Source organism: Hipposideros armiger, unplaced genomic scaffold (genome assembly GCF_001890085.2).
Source record: "Hipposideros armiger isolate ML-2016 unplaced genomic scaffold, ASM189008v1 scaffold_151, whole genome shotgun sequence".
NCBI lineage: Eukaryota > Metazoa > Chordata > Mammalia > Chiroptera > Hipposideridae > Hipposideros > Hipposideros armiger.
The window spans coordinates 261,823-286,636 of NW_017731501.1; the positions used below are offsets into that span (position 1 = coordinate 261,823).

General features: G+C 36.6%; 1 protein-coding gene across 1 annotated transcript; it reads left to right on the plus strand.

Annotated features, from left to right (window-relative positions):
• The first annotated feature begins 1,805 nt into the window (after positions 1–1,805).
• On the plus strand, positions 1,806–21,518 carry SARAF (store-operated calcium entry associated regulatory factor). The gene is made up of 6 exons (XM_019650998.1): positions 1,806–2,152; positions 10,038–10,216; positions 13,851–14,268; positions 16,127–16,256; positions 16,906–17,057; positions 18,762–21,518. The coding sequence occupies exons 1-6, from the start codon at positions 2,050–2,052 to the stop codon at positions 18,785–18,787; spliced, it is 1,008 nt and encodes a 335-aa protein (XP_019506543.1). The 5' UTR covers positions 1,806–2,049; the 3' UTR covers positions 18,788–21,518.
• The last annotated feature ends 3,296 nt before the right edge of the window (positions 21,519–24,814 follow it).

The window sequence follows — 24,814 nt, forward strand, 5'->3', positions numbered from 1 at the left end:
ATGTTCTCTAAGTATTCTTACATAATAGTTCCAATCTTTCATAGTTTCAAAACTTTTCATTTAGATGGCTTACTGTCCTCCAAAGTTAATTCACAGAGATGGGAATGGGAGTGAGAGAGAGCTGTTATTTATTGAGCAGCTGCTATGTGCCTGCTGCTTTAAATATTTATCTGATTTAATCCTCCCCACAATTTTGTTAATTTTGAATTACTAACTTACAGATCAAGTCAGAGAACATTTTAGTTTTTAAAATTTTTATTATGGAAAAAATTAAATATATATATAAAAGTAGTCTGAATAGTATAATGAACTTCCATGTACCGTCAGCTACCCTCAATAATTAACACATGGTCAATGTTGTTTTATCTATACTCCTCATCCACTTCCCCCAAACTCTCATGTTAGTTTCCCCATATTATTTTGAAAGAAATTCCAGATACAATTTTTCATCTTTAATAGTTTTTTCTAAAAGAATTCTTAAAATTGTCATCACACCTGAAAAATGATTCTATAATACCATTATATATCAAGTCAGTGTTCAAATTTCCAATTGTCTTATAAATGTCATTTATTTTATAGTTTGTTTGAATGAGGATCCAAATCAGGTTCAGACATTGTTACTGCCATATCTAAATTCTCTCCCTACACATTGTGCCTCCTTCTGTGGCATTAAATACTGTCTTCATTTTGATAACATAGCTACCTAGTTCACCTTAGCTTTGAAATTCAGACTTGTGTATCCAAGTGTCTATTTGATATGTCTACCTGGGTGGCTACCTCAAGCTTAACATGTTGAGAATAGAATTCTCTATCTTTATTCCAGTCCTGCTTAGTCCCACTCCGAGCCACCACTGTTCTGCCTTCTTTTGTTCCACTCTTCCCCTAACTTCCTTTGTTTCAGTTATACTTGCCTTGTTTGCCTCTCCCCCCTCCCCCAATTTTGTTTTATTCATTGCTGCATCCCCAGTGCCTAGGATAGTGCCTAGCAGGTACTACTAGGTACTGGTAGATGGTCAATATACAAAGATATTGGTCAAATTAGTGAATGATGTTCCTGAAAACACAAAGCAGGGGCTTTTGCATCCACTGTTCACCAGGCCGTGAAGGCTCTTCCCCTGATCTTTGCATGGCTGGTTCTTTCTCATCATTCAGGTCTCAAATCTTCGAAATCGCTTCCTCAGCAAGGTCCTCCTTGAAGTTGCCTCCCAGTCTCTGTTGTACCCATATCACTGTTTTATTTTCATCAATGCCCTCATCATTACCTATTATATTAATTTATTATTTATCTTTGTGTCTCCTATCCCACTTCAGCGTAAGCCCCATGCCTAAAAGCGTACCTGACACAAATAAGGCACTCAACCTATATATGTTGAATGAATGAATGAGAGAAACCCAGGCCTGTCGGACCTTGAAGATAATGCCTCTGCGCTCTTAGAACTGTTTTCTCTGGCTGGTTCTTTATTTAGGAAGTAGTTTCTCTTGTGATATTTTGTAAATTCTTACTGGCACCACGCACAAGGAAATATGTAAAGGTTCCAAGCTTCGGAAACCAATTTATTTCCACGCTACCTTTCGCTGGAATCTTCTCTATTTACCGAACAGTAATAGAACACGAATAATGCCAGGCGCTATGCTAGGTGCTGAAGACATAAAGTTGAATAAGACATAGTAACTTACCTGGGGAAAGTTACTGAGGTTTTTTGTAAATACATAACTTGACTACACATCTTAGATATCACTTTGTGCTGTTTTAATTCTAACCGCAGCACCAACCCTAAAAACCTCCCTGAGGGCAGCCCTCGGCCCCGCCCACAGCCTCTGCGTCCCGCCATTGGTTCCGCCCTCGGTCGGCCAGCAACGTCCACTCACGTTCGCCCACGCGTCACAGCGGCAGTGACGTGACACTGGCGGCCGAACCTCCGTAGTGCCTGGGACCAGGCCTACAGACTTTCCGTTTTCCGTGGCCCCAGTCCCCGGCATCGCCAAGCAGCGGCTCACGGACTTCCGCAGCCCAGGTTCCTGCCAGCCGCACGCCCTTCGCAGAGCGCCATGGCCGCGGTCGGTGGGCCCGGAGCGGACGTTCGCTGCCATCTCCTCAGCTGCCTTTTGCTTCTGTTGGTCGGGAGCTCTGTCCTGGGCTGGAACGACCCTAGTGAGTGCTGTCCTCACTCTCCCCTTCCTGCCGCCTTCAGCCTGCTCTGAGAGGCTTTGCGGGCAACCATTTCCTTTTGGCGCCCCTCGACCCTTTCTGCTCTAATTCCTTTTTCGTCCCTTTCGCTATTAATTTGTGCGCCGCCTGGCGCTTTTGGTTTTCCCAGAAGTCCTACGGGAGAGGGGGGACTGTTGGGGAGTTGGCGGGGCGACTCAGTATTCGTAACATCTTTCTTCCTTTCCTGGACTCTCAGAATTTGTTTACTTTCTATTTTCTCGGGTTACAGCCCTTACCCTGGAGTCAGGCTGGAAGGCCCGATACTCACCTGCGCATCTTGCTTTGTTTTCATGAGTGTCTGATGTCGTCGCTGACTGTTTGCGTGACTGCCTGTTGCTATGGCTGGCAGTCGCCTTGACGTCCACAGTCTGTGAGTCACACTTAGTGGACAGGGCAGCAAACCTTGTAGGTAGGTTAGTAGAATCATACATTTATGCGGGCAGAACCCATGCTTCTTATTCTGACCATTATAGTGAATTACATTGTGTTAAGCCAGCTTTTCTCATTGTTTTTAACCGCATTCTAGAATTTAAGAAATATTTTCATACTATTTTTTGTGATGGGACATGATAAGCGATTTTTAGGGAAAAGGTTCTTTTATATCACTATGTTATTAGAATTATGTAAATAGTTTATATGGGATCAATAATATTCCTTGTAATTAATATATATTTATATGTATATACATCACATACATTCCATTTAATAAATGATGCATGCTTTAAATTAGAATTAAGAAACCACTTTTCAACAACTAAAATTTCATTTTTGTTCTGAAGAGCAAAGATGTTAAGGCTTGGAAAGTGTACCAATACTGCAATTGTGTTTTGGTGATAGAAAATTTGTGTTTGTTTTTGAACTTAAGCATCAGATTTATTTCTGTAAGTTCCTATTTTATTCCTAGATGCTGAAATGAGAGAGAAGGTGCTATTTGTAGGCACTTGACTTAGAGTAATCCATTTGATGTGGATGTTGTATTACTACTAAGTAAAAAGCCAAGTTGGATTTAAATGTACATTTTCCTTATGTATTCCTAGAAAGTTGTATATAAATAAGAGACTTTAATCAGAATTATAATTTAAAAGCTGGAATGAAAGATGAATTAGTTGAATTAGACTTGTTTCAATGAATTCTTCAATAAAAATGGGAAGTTTACAGATGAAAAGTCGGGGGAATTAAAAGAAAAAACCAAATTTAAATTAATGGTGAAGAGCTACCTGGTACCTCTTAGTCTACCCACTCTATGAAACTATTCTGGACAAAAAGCACCAAAATATTTGCAGAGTAAATGCAACTGATTTTTATAAGTTCTGCTTTACCTTACATTTAATTTAAGTAACTGTTTGATGAAGGCATTTTATTGGTTTAACTTTTATCAAGTCCTTTAGTGAAGCAGTAATCACTGCCTAATTTGTCTTTTATTTGGATGCACTTACTTTGTCTTTAGCTAACACAGAGCATTAATTTGGGGGAAAAATTGTATCAGTTCAAAAGAGATTTCCTAAGACTTTTAAAATTCTTTTTTTTTTTTTTTTTAGCTGAGCCATCCCGCCACCTGTTGGCAGCTCACGGCTGCTCAGCTCGGGCTGACTCGAACTGCTGTTGCTCAGAGCTCAAACTCTTGAGCGAGCTCTTAACCAACTGAGCCACTCAGCCGGCCCTTTAAAATTCTTTATTGAATTAGTTTATATTTAAGTCACTTCTGGTTTTTGGGAATATAGCAGTGAACAAAATAGAGCATCTTGCCCCCAAGGAGTTTACATCTATTGAGGAGAAAACAGACAATAAACAAATAGTTAAATAGCATGACATATTGTGAACGATGGTATGGATAACAATAAAACTGGTAAGAAGGACAGGGTTTACAGGCAGAAGCAGGAACTTTCACACTTGGATCAATGTAGAGGTGAGAGGGGTAGAGATGACAAAGATGACTCCAGTGTTTCTGGCCTGAGTGACTGAAAGTGTGGAGTTACCCTTTCCTGAGATGGGGAGATTGTGGGAAAGACAGGTTTGCGGAAGTTTGAATTGTTCATCTTAAGTTTGGTACTTGGATGTGGATTTCAGTTTGTGAGTCGGGACTTCAGGGAACTTTGTATGACGCTTGAATGATGTATGTAACTTGTGGGATATGGGCATCAGCATTTTGTTCTTAGAAACATGGCCTTAGGGTGGCTTCAACAACAAGCATTTATTTCTCACGTTCTGGAGGCTGGGAAATCTAAGATCAAGGTGCCAGCAGATTGCAGATTGCCATTTTATGTCTTGGGGGTGCTGGGAGAGAGATAGATATCTGGTCTCTTCCTCTGTTTATATCCCAAAAGCCCGGTCTCCAAATAGTATCACACTGGGGATCAGGGCTTCAACATGTAAATTTGAGGGACACAAAACATAGTGCCTTTTAGGACCTCTAGGGAGGCAAGAGGCTGTGGGGTTATGGTAATGGTATCATACATATGTGTTTATAGCCCCATAAACATTCTCAGTAACATTTATTGTACTTTATCACCTATTATGTGTCAAGTATTCTGCTAGATAATTTTAGTAACCATATCTAAGTTTCACAACCAATTTTACGGTTTATTTATTGTCTTAATTTTACAGGAGAGGAAACTTTTATATAGATAAATTTATTTGGCCAAAGTCATAAGCAAGGTGGTGATGGGAATTAACTGCAGTGTTCTTTGCATTATCTTAACCCTGTACAGTAAATTCAAGTTATAATTCCTGTTAGTTTAATAATACTTTCTGGCTTTTTGTACCATTGAATATTTTATTGTTAAATTTTTTTGTTTAATGAGGAGGTAGTTTGGGTTTAATAGAACACGTTTTATTTTAATATAGTTATTGGAAATTTTAGATTTTTAGCCCATGTGGAATTAAGTTTTTATATAGTTTTAGGTGGATTTTCTTTTAGCTATATAGTGAGTAATGCTAGTGTCATTTATTAAAGAAGCCATCCTTCTTTTATTAAGTAGGTTACTTTATTTTATATTGAATTCCCACATATATCTGGATTTATTTCTAGACTTTTTTTGTTTCACAGTTCCCTTGTCTATTTCTGTTTCAATTCCGTACTATTTTGATTATAGTAACTTTATAGTAAACTTTATTATCTGGTAAAGCAATTTATTTTTCAAAAATTCTTTGGCTATTTATAAACATAATTTTTTCCATTGGATCTTTTTTTTTTAATATAGAAAAATTTAATAGGATAAATAAAGCACCACAAATCAGTATCCATAGGATTTTTAACATAATTTGTTTCTAGTTCCAAAAAACCCAACTGGGTTCTTGGTTGGAAGTACATTAAATTTATTTAGGTCTTACATAGTATTTTCTTATATATAAAGATCACATCTTGACCTTAAGCTTATTTCTAAATATTTTATGTATGTATGTAATTTGTCACTAATTTGAGCTAGTGACATTTGTAATTGGCTATTACAGGTATAGAAAAAGCTGTTGACTTTTGGTACTTGATAAAATATCCATCTATTTTATGTAATTATCTTACTATTGGGTTGTCAGAAAAGTCATGATGTATTTTTTTTCTATGTTTTTTGTTGCAAAAATGCGTCATGACTTTTCCGACAACCCAATATAATAGGGTTTTCTTTTGGGAATTTCTCTTGGATTTTGTAGGTCCAGAAACTCTAAATAAAATGTTTTTTCTTCTACTGTTTATACTAAGTGTGACAGACACTATTGGATGATTACTCAGAAGCCATTCTCTACCTTTTTCTTGTCTACCTCTGTGTAAATACTGGAAAAGCCAAATACCCTTCCTATTAGAATCCCTTGATGCTGAGACATTCTAGTTAAGTCTACTAGAGGAATTCTGGGAAAGGTATTTTAAATTTTGATGGAAAGTTATCAGTCTTTTTATGTTCTTTGTTTTCTTTCAACTTTTTTTTTTTTAATGTAGAAATATTTTAATGTAAATTACAGGCAGCATGACAGGCCACTCCTAAGTCTTCTAGTTTTCATCCTTTTTTTTTAAAGGAACTTTTCTCCACATAGTAAAAATATTACATTTAACAAAATTAATCCTAATTTCTTAATATCACTAATTACCCATTCCATATTGAGATATAACAGTCATCCCTAAAATGTCCAAGCTAGTTTGTTCAAACCAGGACCTTGCAGTGCATCTGATTGAATTATCCCTTAAGTCTTTTAAAATGTAGAATAGTCCTTTTTTTCATGCTACTACTAGTCTGAAGAATTTGGGCCGGTTGTCTACCTTTTGGATTCTGTTTTCTCATGGTGTTGTTTTAGCTTGTTTTTCTTCCCTGTATTTTTAGTAAACTGGATTAGATCCAAAGGCTTGATTAGATTCATGTTAAGTACTTGTGGGGATTACATCATAGGAGATGGTGTAATATCAATTTGTTCTGCCATTAATGATGCCAAGATTGACTAGTGGATTAAAGTGGCTTTATCTCTCTTGTGTGAAGTTAATCCCCCCCACCCCCCCCCACCCCTGCTTGTGACTAGAAAGCACTCTGTGTACCATACCAATATTCCTGAAAATTCTGCCCTCCTGTTTGAGTGACAATCTAGAATTCTATACCCAGCCAATCTTTTTCCTTCAGTTTTTGAAGGCTTTTTTCCACTTCCTCTATCCTGTTGAGATATTGGAAGCTTTTCTAATTCTTTATCTTTTTGTATGTGACCTGTTTTTCCCCTTTTCTTGTGACAATTTGTTGGCAGTTATTGTTTACAGTGTTCTAAGATTTCACAATGATGTACCGTCTTGTGGGTCTGTTTTGAGGCCTAAGTATTCGTTGGGTTCTTTTAGTGTAACAGCTCACATTCTTCAGTTGTGGGAATTTTTCTTAAATTATATCACTGAGTTTGTCCCATCTGATCACTCTTTCTTTCTGGAACCCCTATTGAATTTTTGGACTTTCTGAATTTGTCCTGTAATTCTCTTTTTTCCCCCTACTACTTTACATCTTTTTGTTCTGCTTCCTAGGAGATTTTCTTACCTTTAACAATTCTATGGAGTTTTTTGTCTCAGCTGCCCTGTCTTTAATTTCCAGGAGTTTTAAAAACAATTATTTTATGGATGCAGTGTTTTGTATTAATGAGGATCATAGCTTTTAAAAATTTTTTAGAAGTTTTTTCTTCCTGTACAGTCTTTCTTTCCTCCAAAATGCTTTTATGGTTTTGCTTTGTACTGGTTGCTGTGTTCCATGTTAGGGCTTTGCTCATATTTTTAGTAATTCTTGTCTCTCTGCTCATGATTACTGATGGGAACCAAAAAGCTGATTGGAAACTATCAATGTATGGTTGGCGCTTTTGGATTTTGAACTTTACTGTGGGGTGACCTGGTGACTGTAGGGTTACGTGGACGGTTCTTTTTTGGGGAAACTCTTGATGTTTGTACATATACTTCTTTTTCTTTTCTTTTTATTATTTTAAAGATTTTATTAAGGAATTAGGGAATGACAACAGTGTTGGGGAATTGGGGAAGGGGAACAACCAAGTTGTTGTCCTTCAATCTCAGTTGTGGAGGGCGCAGCTAGCTCAGCTCCAAGCCCAGTCACCATCTGGCCACCCGTCAGCAGCTGGCCACTCATCTCAAGGTGCTGTGTTCAATCTTAGTTGGAGGGGTGGGGAGTGCAGCTCGTCATCCCATGTGGGAGTCGAACCAGCAACCTTGTTGTTAGAAGCACGTGCTCTCACCAGCTGAGCCATCCTGCCACCTGTTGGCAGCTCATCGGCAGCTCAGCTCAGGCGCAGCTCACTGGCCCATGTGGAAATCGAACCGGCAACCCTGTTGCTTAGAGTTGCCACTCTTAACCAACTGAGCCACTCGGCTGGCCCCAGTACATGTATTTCTTATTGGTTAGATTACAACGGGAATATACTTCTAGTCTGTCACTCAGAGGGCAAAGGAATGGTTGCTAGTGTTTTGTGAGGCATGTGGGAAAGAGGTGTATGCTTTCAGCATTCAGAATGCATACAGTTACTTGGACTCCCTGTTATGTTTTTGTACCCCTCTGCTGTGCCAGCTATCCCCCAGTGCAGAGCCCTTCAGTTTTACCCTCTAGAGAATACGTCCCCAGACATTTTCCTGGTGGAGAAGGGGCAAGTTGCAGCAGCGTAGAGTTGGGAGAGGGTCTGGAGATTGTAGCTTCTCAAGAAGATTTCACCTTGTAGTGCTTATTAAAGGCATCTCCAAGTCAAGAGCTGCCATTTCTTGTTCCTTTTAGGGATTCTATTGTGTATGTCAGGTGGTTGATTCTCAGTTTTCCAAACCCTGTCAGACTGGCATTTGGCTTTTACTTAGATCTAGTCACCTACCGTAGTCCACCTGTTTTCACCTTCCAAAATTCTGTTGCCATCTCCTTTTCTGTTTTCCTTGATATTATTTATTCACATCAACAAAACAATCCATTTATTGTAGTTTTAGTGGAATTTGGGAGGCAGCAAATTCTATTAATTTTGTCAGGTTGAATATAGGGAATTAGGTGCTAACAAAATGGTAGAAAGTGATGCCTGCTACACACAGCAGTGAAAAATGGATTGCTTACATCAAGATTGTTCACATCCACGAAACTAATTAAGGGGTACTGGAACACTGTCAAAACCCAGAGCCCCTATGACTGCTTGCTAGCCAAAGGACATAGTACAGTCTGAGTTTAAGGTCTGTTCTCTAGGCCTTAAATCCCTGGCTTGAATCCCTTTTTTGGGAACTGAAGTCGCAAGAGATTTTGGAATTCTTTTAACTTTGCAAGAAGGCATACCAATTTGAGAGTGAAATGGATGTTGAGTGAACAAGTCCATAGTCATCTTTCATCATAATCCAAGTGTGTTAAGTAGGAAGACTATTAACTTCCCAGTAATATTTTAAAATTCATTTATGTACATGAATGCCAGAATGTACATAATTTCCTTGTTTCGACTTCTTATTCTTAAACCTTTTTGTCAATGCAATTTTGAAATTATAGTTTAAATATTTTTAATATTTAAAATTGTGAAATATTTTAAATATTTAAACACATAGTGAACACCCATACACTCGTCGGCCAGTTTTATTGAATCTTCACATTTTACCATATTTGCAGCAAATCTCCCCCCAATAAAACAAGGATAGAGAGCTAAATAGTCTCTTCTGTCCTCAGAGATACTCATCTGAATTTGGGGTTGAATCATTCCTGTACATGTTTTCATACTTACTTTCATTATATACACATATAGACATTAACAATATGTAGTAATGTTTTGCTGGCTTTCAAGGTTTATGTAAAGCTATCATACTAAACATTCGCATCTTGGATTTTACTTAAAATGTTTTTAATATGCCTAGACTGATACATAAATTGTAGTTCACTCATTTTAACTGGTATAGACTATTCCGCTGTATGAATAAACCAAAATTATATTAATCATTTCACCTATTGACAGACATTTGAGTTATTAAAAATGCTTGATGTATATTGATGTATATTTTTTGCCATTTTAGTTAAACATTGATGTTATTGTACAATAGTATGTTTCAGGTTAATGAACTTTTTGTTCTGATTTTACAAAAATTATGTAGAACTTGTGATATAGAAGTAGTTTTGGGGAGCATCAAGGCCTGAAATGAAGGAAGGCCTTAAAGGTGTGACCACCCGAATTTTCTACAAAAGGCCTGAATGTTGTTAGGATGGCTTTGGGCGATTGTTTCATCTTCTCTTACTTGGTCATCCTCAAAAAGTGAGAAAAACTCTTACTTTTGAAAGTATTTTGTATGACAAGAATTTTATTAGGATGACTTTATATGTTTGACGAGATATTTACTGTCTGTTAATCTGTGTCCTTACTGTTTCAGACAGAATATTGTTGCGGGATGTAAAAGCTCTTACCCTCCATTATGACCGCTACACCACCTCCCGTAGGCTGGATCCGATCCCACAGTTGAAATGTGTTGGAGGCACAGCTGGATGTGATTCTTATACCCCAAAAGTCATACAGTGTGAGAACAAAGGCTGGGATGGTTATGATGTGCAGGTAATATTCATTATGTTGATGGCAGTTTAAATGGGATTTTTATTCAATAAAGTGTTTATTGTGGCATTATTCAGTATTTCGGGGTAGACATATAGAAAATCTCAGGTTAACCTAAAACATATGAATATAAATCATTCATTCATTCTTTGGCAGAAATTTCTTCCAAAAGAAATGAACTGATTTTAAGGCGTGGAAGTATTCATTGTGATTTTCTATACCAGAGCTTTCTTCTAAGACATTAGGAAATTTTCAAAACTTTTCACATACTTGGAGTGGGGGTGGGGGGGTTAGGATTTCTTCTGGTTGTTAGTTTTCTGTCATTCCTTAAAGAAGACCAACCTAGCCTTAAGAAATAAAGTTAAGATGATAAGGAATTGTAGATTGTAAACAGTGGAGATATATGTCTTCCAATTGTGCTTCAAACAGTTGATTTTAAAATTATTTTAGAACTGAGGGTGGTTACTTCTGAGCAAAAGCATTTCAGTGGTCTTTATTGTTGTGACTGGCATTTTGTACTTAGGGTGGACCATCTTCTTGAAGTTCCAAAATTTATTCTTTAGAAATGGAATAGATTTTATTAAATGAATTCAGTTTAAACCAATACTAATATATTCTACTTTGTATTCTGCCTGCTTTCCAAAAGGATTTAAGATGACTGGTCATTTGGCAAGAAACTTGTGTTGCTGATTTCCACTTCCAACCTTTATGCATGATCTGTGCAGTTCACAGAGAGAGTTCAGATTTACTGGGTGGTACTTAATTTGCAACATTTTTTTCTATTATTGCTAAGTAAATCAAGAATCTTCAGAAGTCCCAGCCTCATTGTCTTGATGGGAAATTTACTTTTACAGTCTTGATGGGAAAAAAGAGACTAATGGTGAGGTGAAGTCACTCATTAAACATATATGAAACCATATATAAAAATTAAAGAGCTAGAGTCATAACCCTCAAGAAACTGTCTTCCCGGTAAAGGAGATAAGACAAGCACTCAAATTACATGTAGGTGCCAACAAGATGTTGTAAAGTCATGTCCTTTATAATATTGGGGGGAACTGAGAAAGACTTAAAGAAGAAGGTATGTGCTGTGTTAGGAAGGAAGCATAAGATTTTTAGAGCTGAAGAGATAGAGAAGGTAATACCTTGAGCACAGAAAAATAGAGGATACTATACATTGACTTACGTTTAGTAGCAGGAGAGCCTCTTCCAATTCCAAGAGCTTAAATACAATAATTAGAAGCCACTTTTAGTATATATTATTAAGAAATTGATAGTATGAAATAGTAATAGAGATTTAGTTTGCTTTATTTACCTAAATCAGCAAGCTTACAAATCTTCCTCCAAATAAAATTATTTAAAAAATAAAATGGTGTAGCAACAACAAGAACAACAAAATAGAAAAATTGTATGTTATCCAAATTAAAAACTTTTGGGCTTCAAAGGACACCATTAAGAAAGTGAAAAGGCAAAACTATACAATTGGAGAAAGCTTTTGCAAATCATATTTCTGATAGGGGACTTGTATCTAGAATATAGAAAGGATTATTACTGTTGAATAAGAAGATAAATAGCCACATTTAAAAATGAGCAAAACATCTGACTAGACATTTCTCCAAAGAATATATGCAAATGACCAACAAACACATGAAAAATGATCAGCATCATTAGCCATCGGGGAAATCCAAGTCAAAATCATAATAAGGTACCAGTTAATACCCAACAGGATGGTTGTAATAAAAGACAGATAAACAAAAGTTGGTGAAGATGTGGAGAAACTTACGCATTGCTTGTTAGGAATGTAAAATGGTATAGAAGGTTTGGAAAATGGGCAGTAACTCAAAAGGTTAGTTACCATATGCCCCAACCATTCTACTCCTAGGAATATACTCAAGAGAATTGAAAACATATGTCCACACAAAAACTTGTACATAAATTTTTGTAGCAGCATTCTTTATAATAGCCAAACAGTAGAAACAACCCAAATATCCATCATTGATGAATGAATAAACAAAATATGATATATCTATACAATGGAATATTATTCAGCCATAGAAAGGAATGAAGTACAGACATACTACAATATGTGTGAACCTTGAAAACATGCTAAGTGAAAGAAGCCAGTCACTTAGAACCGCATATTGTATGATTCCATTTACATGAAATGTCCAGAATAGGGAAACCCATAGAGACAGATTGGTGGTTTCCTAGAACTGGGAGATTTGGGGGGAAATAGGGAGTGACTGCTAATGGATACGAGATTCAGGCAATGAAAATATTCTAAAATTGATAGTGGTGATGGTTGCACAACTTTGAATATATTAAAAACCATTGAAATGGGTGAATGTATGGATGTGGATTATATCTTGTCAAAGCTGTTATAAAAATAGTGTATCTGAAGTTTGAGAGAAGATAATTTGTCTTTCTCTTACAGATAAATTTACAGAAAGGCGATAGAACCAGTCATAGAACCAGTCAAATCTGCTTAGCTTGTGTCTGTTTTAATGTTGTTAAAGAAGCATATTATTTATTCAGCTCAAAATATAGTTATAAAATTTAAACTAAACCTGGACTTCTTTTTTTTTTTTTTTAAAGATTTTTATTGGGGAATTGGGGATGGGAACAGACAATTGCTGTCGTTTTTGTTCTTCAGTCTAGTTGTGGAGGATGTTGTTTCACTGGCCCAAGTTGGCACCATCATTGCACTCTTCCCAGGTGAGGCAGATCAGTCGCTGGCTTTTGGACGGCCGCTCACTGCGGCTGCTGGCTGCTGGCCGCTCACGCTGGCTGCTGGCTTGCTGGCTACACACGGTAGCCCATGGCAACCCACTGCCACAGGGGCTGCAGCCTACGCCATCGCCAGCGACCCACGGCAGCCCAGCTCCAGGTCGAGCTGTTGTTCAGCATCTTAGCTGTGGAGGGCAGTGTCACTGGCCCTCATATGTGGGATCCGAACCGGGGCCCTCTGGCATCCCAAGCCAGTTCTTAACCATCGCGCCACTCGGCCGGCCCTGGACTTCTTTTTTTAAAGGTGGAAATTTTTGTAGCTAGCATGGATTCTTTCTGCATTTTTTGAAATATCTTAAAAAAAACTTAAGAGAATTACTTACAGGATTATATTCTGAAAAGTTAGTCCATGGTTTTAAAAAATTTGTGTAGAAAGCTTTTCTCAGAAAGTTATATGTTATCTGTGACGCTGTATGTAGCTATCATATCTTCATATATGATGCCAATATTTGAGCCTTAACATTTAAAAACCTCTGTTTTTAAGGAAAGCATCTTGAACAATAGTGGCAAAAAGTTGACATTTAGAAAATTTGCTTAAAATTTATAAATTAGGGAATATCTAATTTGTACAAGATAATTCCTTACATCTATACGTAAAGAATAAGGAATAGTAACAAAATGAACACTCATGTACCCACCACCTAGCATAAGAAGTAGAACATTAACATCATCAATATCTTCGAGGTTCCTCAATGCCCTTCTCCCAGCACGGGAATACTCATTGTCCTGAATTTTGTTTATCATTTCCTTGCTTCATTTTGCTGTTTTATGACAGCTAGCTAGCACAAATGACATATGTTAAGCGAAAAAAAATCTTTTTGTTCTAATAACCTATTTCTACATTTCTTCACAGTGGGAATGTAAGACCGATTTAGATATTGCATACAAATTTGGAAAAACTGTGGTGAGCTGTGAAGGCTATGAATCACCTGAAGACCAATATGTACTAAGAGGTTCCTGTGGCTTGGAGTATAACTTAGACTACACGGAACATGGCCTGAAGAAGTTGAGAGAGTCTGGAAAAAACCATGGCTTTAACTCTTTCTCTGGTTATTACAATAAGTTGTACTCCACAGATTCCAGTGGCATCAGTGGATTGGTTACCATCGTGGTGCTACTTGCTATTGCCTTTGGAGTGTATAAATTTTTCCTTAGCAATGGCCAAGATTCTCCTCCGCCATATTCTGAGCATCCTCCACATTCCCATCAGTATCAGAGATTCACCAACTCAGCAGGACCCCAGGCCCCAGGCTTTAAGCCAGAGTTCACAGGTATGTTTGTCTGGGCATTAGATGTGAGGTATGAATCCTGTGCAGTTTCTGAAATAGGAAATGGTTGCATTGGGAAACCAAAGCAGATTTGTCTTCTCATTTTATTTTTCACTTCTTCTGTCCTGTTTCTCTCTAAGGTATTTGTGATTACTATTTTAAGGATGCATGATTGATTGTAAATCATCTTAATCAGAAAAACTTGATCAGATTTGGTAATAAGCATTTATCTTGAACTCTGTCTCACACCATACACAAAATATATTAAGTATTATAGATCTCAACATAAAAGGTAAAACAATTAAATTTCTAGATAAAAATGTAGGACAGTATTTGTCGTGACCTTGGGATAGGCAAAAATTTCTTAGAACACAAAAAGTACCAGCCATGAAAGAAAAGAGAGATAAAAAATTAAACTCTATTTAAATTAAATTAAAAACATTTGGTCATCAAAAGACAACATAAAGAGAGTGAAAAAGCAAGCTACAGCCGTGGAGAAAATATAAGACATGTATCCAACAAAGGACTTGTATCTAGAATATATAAAGAACTCCCACAAATCCGAGAAAAGACAGACAACCCAATTTAAAAAAATGGACAGAGGACTTGAACAGCCATAAAAGAACATGTCCAGATGCCCAATAAAAATATGAAAAGGTGCTCATCCTCATTAGTCTTCAGGAAAATGCAGATTAAAACCACACTGAATTCATTATTAACTGCCATATAACCACTGTAATGGCTAACATTAAAAACACAGTACTAAGTAATGGCAAGGGCATAGTCAACTGGAACTTGCTGGTAGAAGATAAAATGGTAAAACACTTTGAAAAACTGGATACCTACTAAACACATTCCTGCCGTATGGCCTAGCAGTTCCATTTTTTGATACGTATCTAAGAGAAATGCATGCATACAAGTATGAGTGTAAAAAAAACATGTACAGGAATGTTCATAGCAGTTTTATTCACAATAACCAAAAACTGGAAATAGGATGTCCATAAACATTAAAATGAGACAAATTGTGATTTCTTTTCACACAATGGAATACCACACATCAGTGTAAAAAAACCTAAAACCTGATATATATAATAGTGAGGTTGACTCTCATAGACATAATGGTGTAACAGACACAAAAGAGTACCTACTGTATGGTTCTATTTATAAAGAGTTCAAGCATGGATAAAACTAAAGTATGGTGAGAGATGTTAGAGCAAAGCTTATCTCTGATGTGGGTGGGTATCTTTTGGGAATTGTCACGAGGGAGCCTTCTGGGGTACCAGAAATGATTTATTGATGTGGGTAATTGCATGCATGGGTATATATATATATACACAAATTTCTTATGCTATACATGTAAGATTAGCACTCTTTCCTTTATGTATATTATACATCAATTTTAAAAATACTTCCTCTGAGGAGAAGATACTTTTTTGGTCCCCTTAAGACCTGACTTCCCAACTAATAAATATCTGGCTGCCTCCCCTTGGATTCCTCCATTAGACACTCAAGTATAGCTGTCACCTGGAACTTGTAGAGATGTTCACAATGCAGAAAGTAAGCAACTGAAAAGTGGGGGTCATTTCCTAGTAGGTGATCTTAAGTAGAGCAAATGTGAGCTTATAGGAAGTTCCCCCCAATCCTAAAATATATTCTTTTTCATGTCTGTGGGAAAGGCACTGCTTAATTATAAACCAGTATTGTACACATACACATTTTGAATACAACTTATTTATAAGTTGAGATCTGAGTATTACTAATAAATAGTACAGATGAAATAATTGAAGTGTCATATTATGTTTGGTTTTGTATGCTATGTTTTGTTTAAATGAGGATACATAATAATCATTTTTATTTCTAGGACCGCATGGTGCAACTTATGGTTTTGGCAGTGCTTTCACAGGACAACAAGGACATGAAAATTCAGGACCAGGTTTCTGGACTGGCTTGGGAACTGGAGGAATATTAGGATATTTGTTTGGCAGCAATAGGTAGGCTTTGCATTTATCTCACTTGGTCTTTAATTCAACTTTTCTTTAGAGAGTTATTTGTTTTGCTTATAATTTGATTTTGTCTTATTAAGGAAAATAAGTTACAGTGACGTTACACTATTAAATAAGATTCTCGGGATGGAGAAGGTACACTATATATGCTTTGAGTATTATGTATGTTATTTTATTTCATTGTGTTTCTTCCTATATCATCTTTATAGATAATAGGAGATAGGAAAAAGGTTGTTTACTTGACATCTGAGAAAATGAGAAGGCAGGAAAGAACACAATCTTGGGAGAATAGTTAGCAGTCCGGTTTGGTAGAAGAATGATTGAAGCAAGGCTAGAAAAAGTGTGGAGCCAGATTTTGGAATGCCTTCAGTATTATTGGTAGTTTAAGTTTAGATTTTATTTGAGTGAAAATTCAAAAAGAAAGTGCCTTTTATCCCTGTCACTTTTTTCCCCATGGCAGTGACCATAACACCATTAGAGATATAAGGTAGTATTTATTTCGAGTTAATCTAATATACCAGAACATTGAAGAAAAAACACTTGGTAAAGATTTTTTTCTGATAATTTAGGAATAGGGAGGTATTTAAAAATTAAAGGCACAAGAAAAATGCTTTGACACACTTTTATGTCTTTCTAGAGCAGCAACACCCTTTTCAGACTCGTGGTACAACCCATCTTATCCCTCATACTCCAGCACATGGAATAGACGTGCTTACGCACCGTCTCATGGAGGCTCAGGTAGCGATTCGGCATGTTCAAGCTCAGAGTCAAAATCCAGAACAGCATCAGGTGAGAGCAAAAATATAGAAGTTTCTATTACATAGCAATAAAGTACTAGTTTTGGAACTTACGGACAATTATACATTTAGCGATCATGGTTTTATTTGGCATTCCTGCTAGAAATATTGAATATGAATAATTTATATTCAATCTTTCACTTTAAACATTTTTTAAAAATCAAACAAAGATTTGGTTTAGACTCACTTCTACCACTAATCAAGGTTTTAACTAAAACCTTGGACATTGGTTTCTATATATGTTTAATTCTGTGATATCTAGGGATCCTTTAAGTTCTAAAATTTTTCTAGGTAGCAGTTTGAACTTTTTAAATTCAGTAAAACTCAATAAAAATATATTGAGTCATACTTTAATTGTCAAAAATTTGATAATGTTTTTTGCAGTTGTTAAGAGGACATTTTGCAAAAAGCAAAGATGTAATATTAAAAACATTAACTATTTGGAGTTAAACATCTAGCTAATTAGAGAATGGGAGGTAGTAGGTAACGAGGCAGTAATGGAGTGCTGTAGATTGAGTTTGTCTTCAACAGGGGGCAGTTATAAAACAATGATTAATTCTTAAAATAGATAGAATATACTTATGTGTGTTTAAAAATGTAAAAGTGGAATTTTTATAGTGCTGGTATGAATATAAATTGACAAGATTATTTTGAAAAACTGGTATTACCTACTAAAATTGAACACAAGCATTCCCGAGACCCAGCAGTTTCACTTTCAGATGTATTGCAACAGAAATGCATATGTTTGTACACAAAAATATAAATACAAGAATGTTCGTGGCATATTCATAATAACCTCCAACTAGAATATCCATCAGCAGTAAAATGGATGAATAAATTGAGTTATAGTCATACCATGGAATACTATGCAACAGTGAGAATGAATAAACAGTTGTATGCAATCATAAGAAACCAGACACAAAAGAATATATACAATATGATTACAGCATTCATATTTTATAAATCTACGTGTCTTAAAAACAAGCAAAACTAACCTATGGTGTTAGATGCTAAGGTAGTGGTTACTTTTGGGGAGAAAAGGGGAAGTAGCGATTGGGAGGATATCTAAAAATAGAACTGCATTGAATGCAACATGACAAAAGAAAACTCATTTTTAGTGGAAACAAAAATTGTAAAAAACCATAAGTATCAACTAGAAATGTATGGGACTTACTTGAAGAAAATCATCAAAACATTACCAAAAAAACCTAAAGGAAAACCTGAAAAACATTGAGACTTTCCAGACAGGAACAGTCATTTTATAACCTATGTGTTAGGATGTCTTTATGTGCATGCCTTTGAAAGTCTGTAACCCTCCCCCACATTACTTCTATTTACTGCTGGAGTTGGGGGAGTTAGTAGGACATGACTTAGGCTCCATTGGCCTTCCTGCTTTTTGTCTTAGCATTTGTGTATTGCTTGTACCACATTGGCCCCACCATAGGACACGTCTTTGGTTTCCCAACTAAAAGTTATTCTCTGCAAGCATGTGTGAGTTTTGTATGCTTGATGCTTGGATGATGTGGAGGACCGTTGGGGGAGGCAATGCACTGTTTCCTGCATAGCGCTGTTCCACTGGGGTGCTCATTCTCTCCTTCCCTCATTTGCTAAAAATAAAATGTATTACTGTTGTGATTTTATGAGCAACTCTAGTGCATTTTTAAAAACTAATATAAATTTTATTCTTTTTATTTAGGGTATGGTGGTACCAGAAGGCGATAAGAAAGTAAAAAGTTGAAGTCAAACATTGGATGCAAAATTTCTGATTTTTCGTCATTTTCTCTTAAAAAAAGTGCTACCTGCTAACAGCTGCAGAAAGGGAATATTCAAAAGTTATGTGATGTTTTGTCCTGTATAGCTTCTTGTATTCTATTATTTGAGACTAAGAGTTGATAATATGACAAAATGCTTATTAGAAAATTGTATATTGGTGTAACATGGAGATATTTATTACAGTTTTTGAAAGTGAAGATTACTGTGGAATGCTGAAAATGTATTGTTTAATTTCTAAAACCTGTGATGCCATGAGAAGCATTAAATGAAGGCTTTATACCAATAGACACTGAGTACAGAAAATTTCAATCTGATTTTAGTTGATGAGTCATTACATCATAGAAATAATAGTCTATTTGGTATTTAGTATTTGGTGTTTGCTGTTCTTCAAGCTTTGAAACCAAGAATTGGACTACTAATTATACTAATCGGTGGGTTTTGATCACTTTTGAACTCAGGAGCTTTGAATTCTTCAGTGGTGGTGGGGGTTCTGGTAAGTGAGAATTACCTTTTTAAGGAAAAGGTAGAAAAAATAAGTACCTAGAAGGTTGTTGTGAGTGATTGTGTGCTGAGAAAAATTCTTGAAGTCGCCATACTTATTTCTTAAGAAGTAAAGTTCATATGCTTCAACAAAGGTCTTTTAATACCAAAGCATGCGTTTCTCTGTGGAATCTCAAATATTGTTTAGCAGTCTGGTTTAGTCTTACATTAAAATGACAAAAACAAACCAACAAAGGATTTTATTTTTATTCTTTCTGCCTGCTTTGACACAAATTGATGTTACTTTTTTACCGCATTTCCCAAAGGGAAAGGGATTCATGCAGAAGTTCTGGCTCCCTAAACAATAATTTCACATGGTAGTCTTGCCTCAGTTACCAGTCATTTGATAAATGTTTTCAAAAAAGTAATTTAGAAATGGTGTGGAAGGAAGCCTCTGCTAAAAAAATTTGCTCTTTAAAAAGAATAAATCTCTAAGCCTCCCAATCTTTCAAAGGTTGTACAATCTGTTTTAGTTCAGCTCTACAACCCGAGAGTCTCATTTTTACCTTTTAGGTACCATGTAAAAACAAACCCTTATTTGGATTTTAGAATGTAATTTAGGGAATAGTTGAAAGGGTACTGTGAATGAAATTATCCTTTCTTCATTGGTGAAACTTGATAGAAATTTTAATTTATGTTACAGAGGAAACACATTTTTCCTTAGTAGGTGTGTTGTACTAAATCCTTACCCTATTTCTCCTTAGCAGAAAGAGATGGGATAAAAGGAAAATCAGTTTATTCCCCTTTTTCCCATTTGCTTATTGTTTTGGGTTTTTATTTATTTATATTGCTACAAGAATCGATAATGTTGAGTATGTTGTATTTGGAGAACAAAGTAAAAACATTTGTTAATTTAAAACTATACATTGAGCTGATTATATTGATCTGCATATTAAATTTGCTGTTGTTAAAACTGCTCTGATTTCTATTTTTGAGCACATTATTTCAGGTCATTGGAATTGTGTGAAAATAGTGAGTAAATATAGAGTTGATTAAATTGGTGGCTTTATGGCTGCTCTCAGAAATCCCAGGGGTGTTCTTTGAGGCTCTTTCTGAGGCTGCCTGGAGGGAAGGGAGGGAAAGAAACAGTATGTAGGGCTTAAGATCCTCTCCTCACCCCTATCCCCACTAGAGAGTTCCTTATTTATGTGTTGTATGTGTACACTTCCTTGTTTATGGAAAAGATTCTGAGGTATTGCTTCCAAGATCTAAGACTCAGAATAAAGACAGTAGAACTGGATTTCTTTGGGGAGTTGATGGCCTCCAAGGTACCTAGGGAAAGCGGGGTACTTCCGTTGGGAGCTTGGTGTGCCTGGCTGAGGGGCATAAAAAGGAGAAAATAGAGAGGTGGAAGGGAGCTGAAGACAAGCTTTACAGTTTTAGTCCCAGGAGGGCTCAGCAGAACTTGTTGGATGTTAAGATGGGATTTCTGATATTTTTAAGCAATTAGGCATGTTTCTGTGGTTTCATGCACACTCTCTAAAGCTTGATCTCTTCCATTCTGACCCCTATCCTCCAAGACTGGCTGAAATTTATCTGTTGCTCTTCCATAACACATTGTACACACTTTTACTATGCAATTAGTACACTGCATTGTAATTATCTTTTAAGCTTAGATCTTTCTTACTACTCTGAGCTCATTAGGGGAAAGGGTCAAATATTACTTCTTCCTGCCCCTTACAACTAGGACATGGTTACGTGACTAAATTTCGTCAATCAGGTGCTTCCTCCAAGTCTTGGAGGTAGTGGCACAAAGACCTTAGGACAGTGAAATGATTATTCCCAGCAGTGATAGTGCACTTAAAGACTTAGCGGAGGTGTTGGTGAGTGTCCGGTGGTAGTTCCTAGGGACACTCTAGCTGGACAGTTGCTGTGGTATGTCTTGGCTGGGTGGTGTGCTGCCTGGATACTCATGCCTGAAAACCTGCCTTTTCCTCAGATAGGTTTGCCAGCCTTCTTATCAATTCTGTGAGCTGTCTGATACATGTGTCAATAAATTCATTTTCTGCCCAATCTAGTAGAGTCGTTTTCTGTTGTTTGTTACTAAGAACCTTGTATGTATGGTGAGTCTCCCGAGATTCTTTAATTGTAAGCAACAGATCCTGGCTAATTGTAATAAAACATTGTGGTTAACTCCCAACATTTGTTGTTCTCTGTTGATTTGGTCTCTAAACTAGTGCTTCTTAAACTTGAAGGAGCATCGAAATCACTGAAGGACTTTAAATACAGATTGCTTGGCACTACCTGAAGAGTTTCTGATTTTAGTAGGATTAATGGTCAGTTTTATAAAGTGTCAGCTTAGCTAGGTTATAGTCCCCAATTACTCAAACACTATTCTGGGTATTTCTGTGAAGCTATTTTACAGTAGTTATTTTACAGTAATTAACATGTACAAACAGTTGACTTTAAATAAAGAAGATTATCCATGATGACTTGGTAGGCCTGCTCCAATCAGTTGAATGTCCTTGGGAACAACTGAGGTTTCCTGGAAGAAGAAATTCTGCTTTGGGTGGCAGCTTTAGCTGCAGAATTAGCACCTGCCCTTCCTGATGGCATACCCTGTTGATTTTGGTCGTGCTTAGCCTAATCCCCACAATTGTGTAAGCCAGTTCCTTCCAATCTCTCTGTATCTGCTAATGACTCTGTTTCTCTGGTTGGATCCTAACTGATACAGATTTTGGTATCAGAAATGATTCTAGAGAAACAGAATCTTAGTAGAATATGTTTTCTACTTTGATTAAATTGAATGGTACTCTTGACTGTTTCCAGTGGTAAAGGGGGTGAAGGTTATTCATAGACTCAGCAACAGAGGCTTTCACTCACCAAAATTGATGTGGTTACAGCCACTGCTGAGGGTACAGTCTTTAACAGCAGAGATCAACACTGAGCTCTGGGTATGGTGCCATTCCCTGGGGGGACCAGGGAATTGGTCCCTTTGATTACATTAAACTACTTCTATTATGGTTTGTTATTGGAATATACATTTACTCGAGGTTCAGATTTGCCTTTCCCACTTGAAATGCTTCTTGTAAAATATTAATACACAATATGTGGGCATACAGAATGCCTTATTAAGCATTACAGTATTCTGCATTGCATTGCTTCTAAGAAACTCATTTCACAGTGAATGAAATGCAGCAATGAACTATCCCCCCATATTTTATAGGGGCTCTGTTCTCCCCTGGATCCAGGAGCAGTAAATCTTCATGGTTTTGTTAGCTCTATGATGCCCTCAGGAAGATATATTTTCACATTTTGTTCAGTATTGTTATTTTCCCTATGTGATAGGATTGGTTCAAATCATCTAGTCCTCAATTACTTGAAAGTGGAACTCCCCTACTTTACAGATTTGAAGATAGCCCTTTGTTTTGCCCAAGGTAGACATCCAAAACATCTTCAATCATTATTTAGTTTTTAGGTCCATCATCTCTCTGGTCATCATTCTAGGTTTGATAATAATATTTATCTTTTTATCCCTAGCACAATCTCTTATTTTCCTAATAACACTAGAGGAGAAAAAATTCAGGATTATGAATATTAAGTTAAATTATTTAAGTTGTATTTGGTTAAATTATGTAGTTAAACTGACTTGGAATTACACATATTTTAATTTTAAGTTATAATCATACATATTCCATAATTAAATAATATAAGTTCTTTATAAAACATTCAAATAGTTTAGAAGGGATATAAAGAGAAAAGCAAAAAAAGCCTTATCTGCACTACTCCAGGTGGCCCTTCCTCTCTCCCTTCAGTGTGGGCTCTACCTGGAAGTAATCTCTCTCAACTGTTTTTTAGTTATCGTTTTAGAAATAATACATCATATTCAGAAATTTTTTCACAAAGAATATGTTCTTGTAATAGCTGCATTGTATTCCATCACAGGGATCTAGCATAATTTAATCTGCCCATTTCTTTAGTGATGTTTGCCATATTTTCAAAAATCTTCCTATTTTCAACAATGCGATAATGAACATCCAAAGATATCGTTAATACATGTGTTTATGTCACTACAAAGAGACAGGGTGGACCCCCACCCAAGCAATAGAGTTGCGCTCTATTGTAATTTAGACCTTTAATATGTATACGTTTAGATTTGTAGGATATATTTGTGAAGTGGTAAGATCCATGCATAAATGTGGCTCCCAAACTAAAATTAGGATGTGGATGTAAGAGGAGCTGGCATTTAAACATGGCCTCCCATCTTTCCACGTGGGTGGAAAAAGTGAGTCACTGAAGCAGATCTTTGTTCTGAGAAGATTGGCTCTTAAGTAAATAAATAGAGGGTAAGCAGCCATTTACTGCTCTTTGGAAAGTGTATAACAGGACTTTAAAAAATGGCTTAATGAAGGCCAGTTCTTTTAATACCTTTTAATATGTAAAGATCAAAGGTTGCTTAAGAGGAAGTAAGTAATTTTCTTGGAGACCAAGGTGGCTATTGGAAAACAAGGTATCAATATCTTTCACTCATTTCTCCTGGAGTACCTCATGAATAGCATCTCTTAGGTGGTTAGAGCACTTACTGAGGGAGGGCAGGATGAGTTTAGACTGGGCATTCTGGCTTGTTACCAGATTCTAGATGGTCTTAGGGGAACTCTGGTTTTGAGTTAGCTTGTGGCTGGCTATGTCTGGAACTGGAATTGCCCCAGATCTTACAACAGGGCATGAAGTGTGTGCTTTGGAAAGAATGACTGAACTTGTATGTCTCAAACAAGAGAGCTATAACCTGGGACATTTAGGAGTAGGGCACCACTGTGACCTGTTAAAGAATAGGGACTGAAAGGAACAGTGAGAAGAACACATCAAGACCAGTTTTCAGAATGTGGCAGCAATAGGTAGTTGAAAACTAGTTTGCTGGTAGATGGATCAGATTTTCAAATTGCTGTCCAGGAGGCATTTAAGGAATATGGTCAGCTACTTTGGAAACTGTCCCTGGGGTTATTGAATAAGGGGGTAAGAAGAGAGGTCCCTTGAAAGGTAGTATACCTCCAGCTAATCCAAAATATGGGGCTTCTGGCCTAGTTTAATTAGAAAAAATAAGATGCAATCGTATTTGTTCCTTCAGTTGATTAATTCATACTGGTTATACCAGTACAAACTTCAGTGCATATATTACTTCCTTGAAGTGGATGCACATTTTATTACTGCAGTCTTTTGGTAGCTACATCTCTACTACTTTATATTGAGCCTTGGAAGATGATAAAAATAAAAATGCTTTGTTTACAGCCAGGCAGTTTGCCACCATCCTGCATTGTACAATAGACTAAAAAACCCCAAAAGTCTAAATTCAGGAATTCCCAGTTATTACACTTCATCATCTTTTTTATTTATTTATTTATTTATTTATTTATTTATTGTTAGTTTCAGGTGTACAGAACAATGCAATAGTTACCCTTTTCACCCTCACAAAGTAACAACCCCCCTCCCCCCATCCAC

Bases quoted from the DNA above. Each gene is read 5' to 3' on its own strand.
- SARAF (XM_019650998.1), top strand. From the start codon at position 2,050: ATGGCCGCGGTCGGTGGGCCCGGAGCGGACGTTCGCTGCCATCTCCTC. The intron at 14,269-16,126 runs GTATGTTTGTCT...TTTTATTTCTAG, and splicing joins CTTTAAGCCAGAGTTCACAG to GACCGCATGGTGCAACTTAT. The intron at 17,058-18,761 runs GTGAGAGCAAAA...CTTTTTATTTAG, and splicing joins AAAATCCAGAACAGCATCAG to GGTATGGTGGTACCAGAAGG.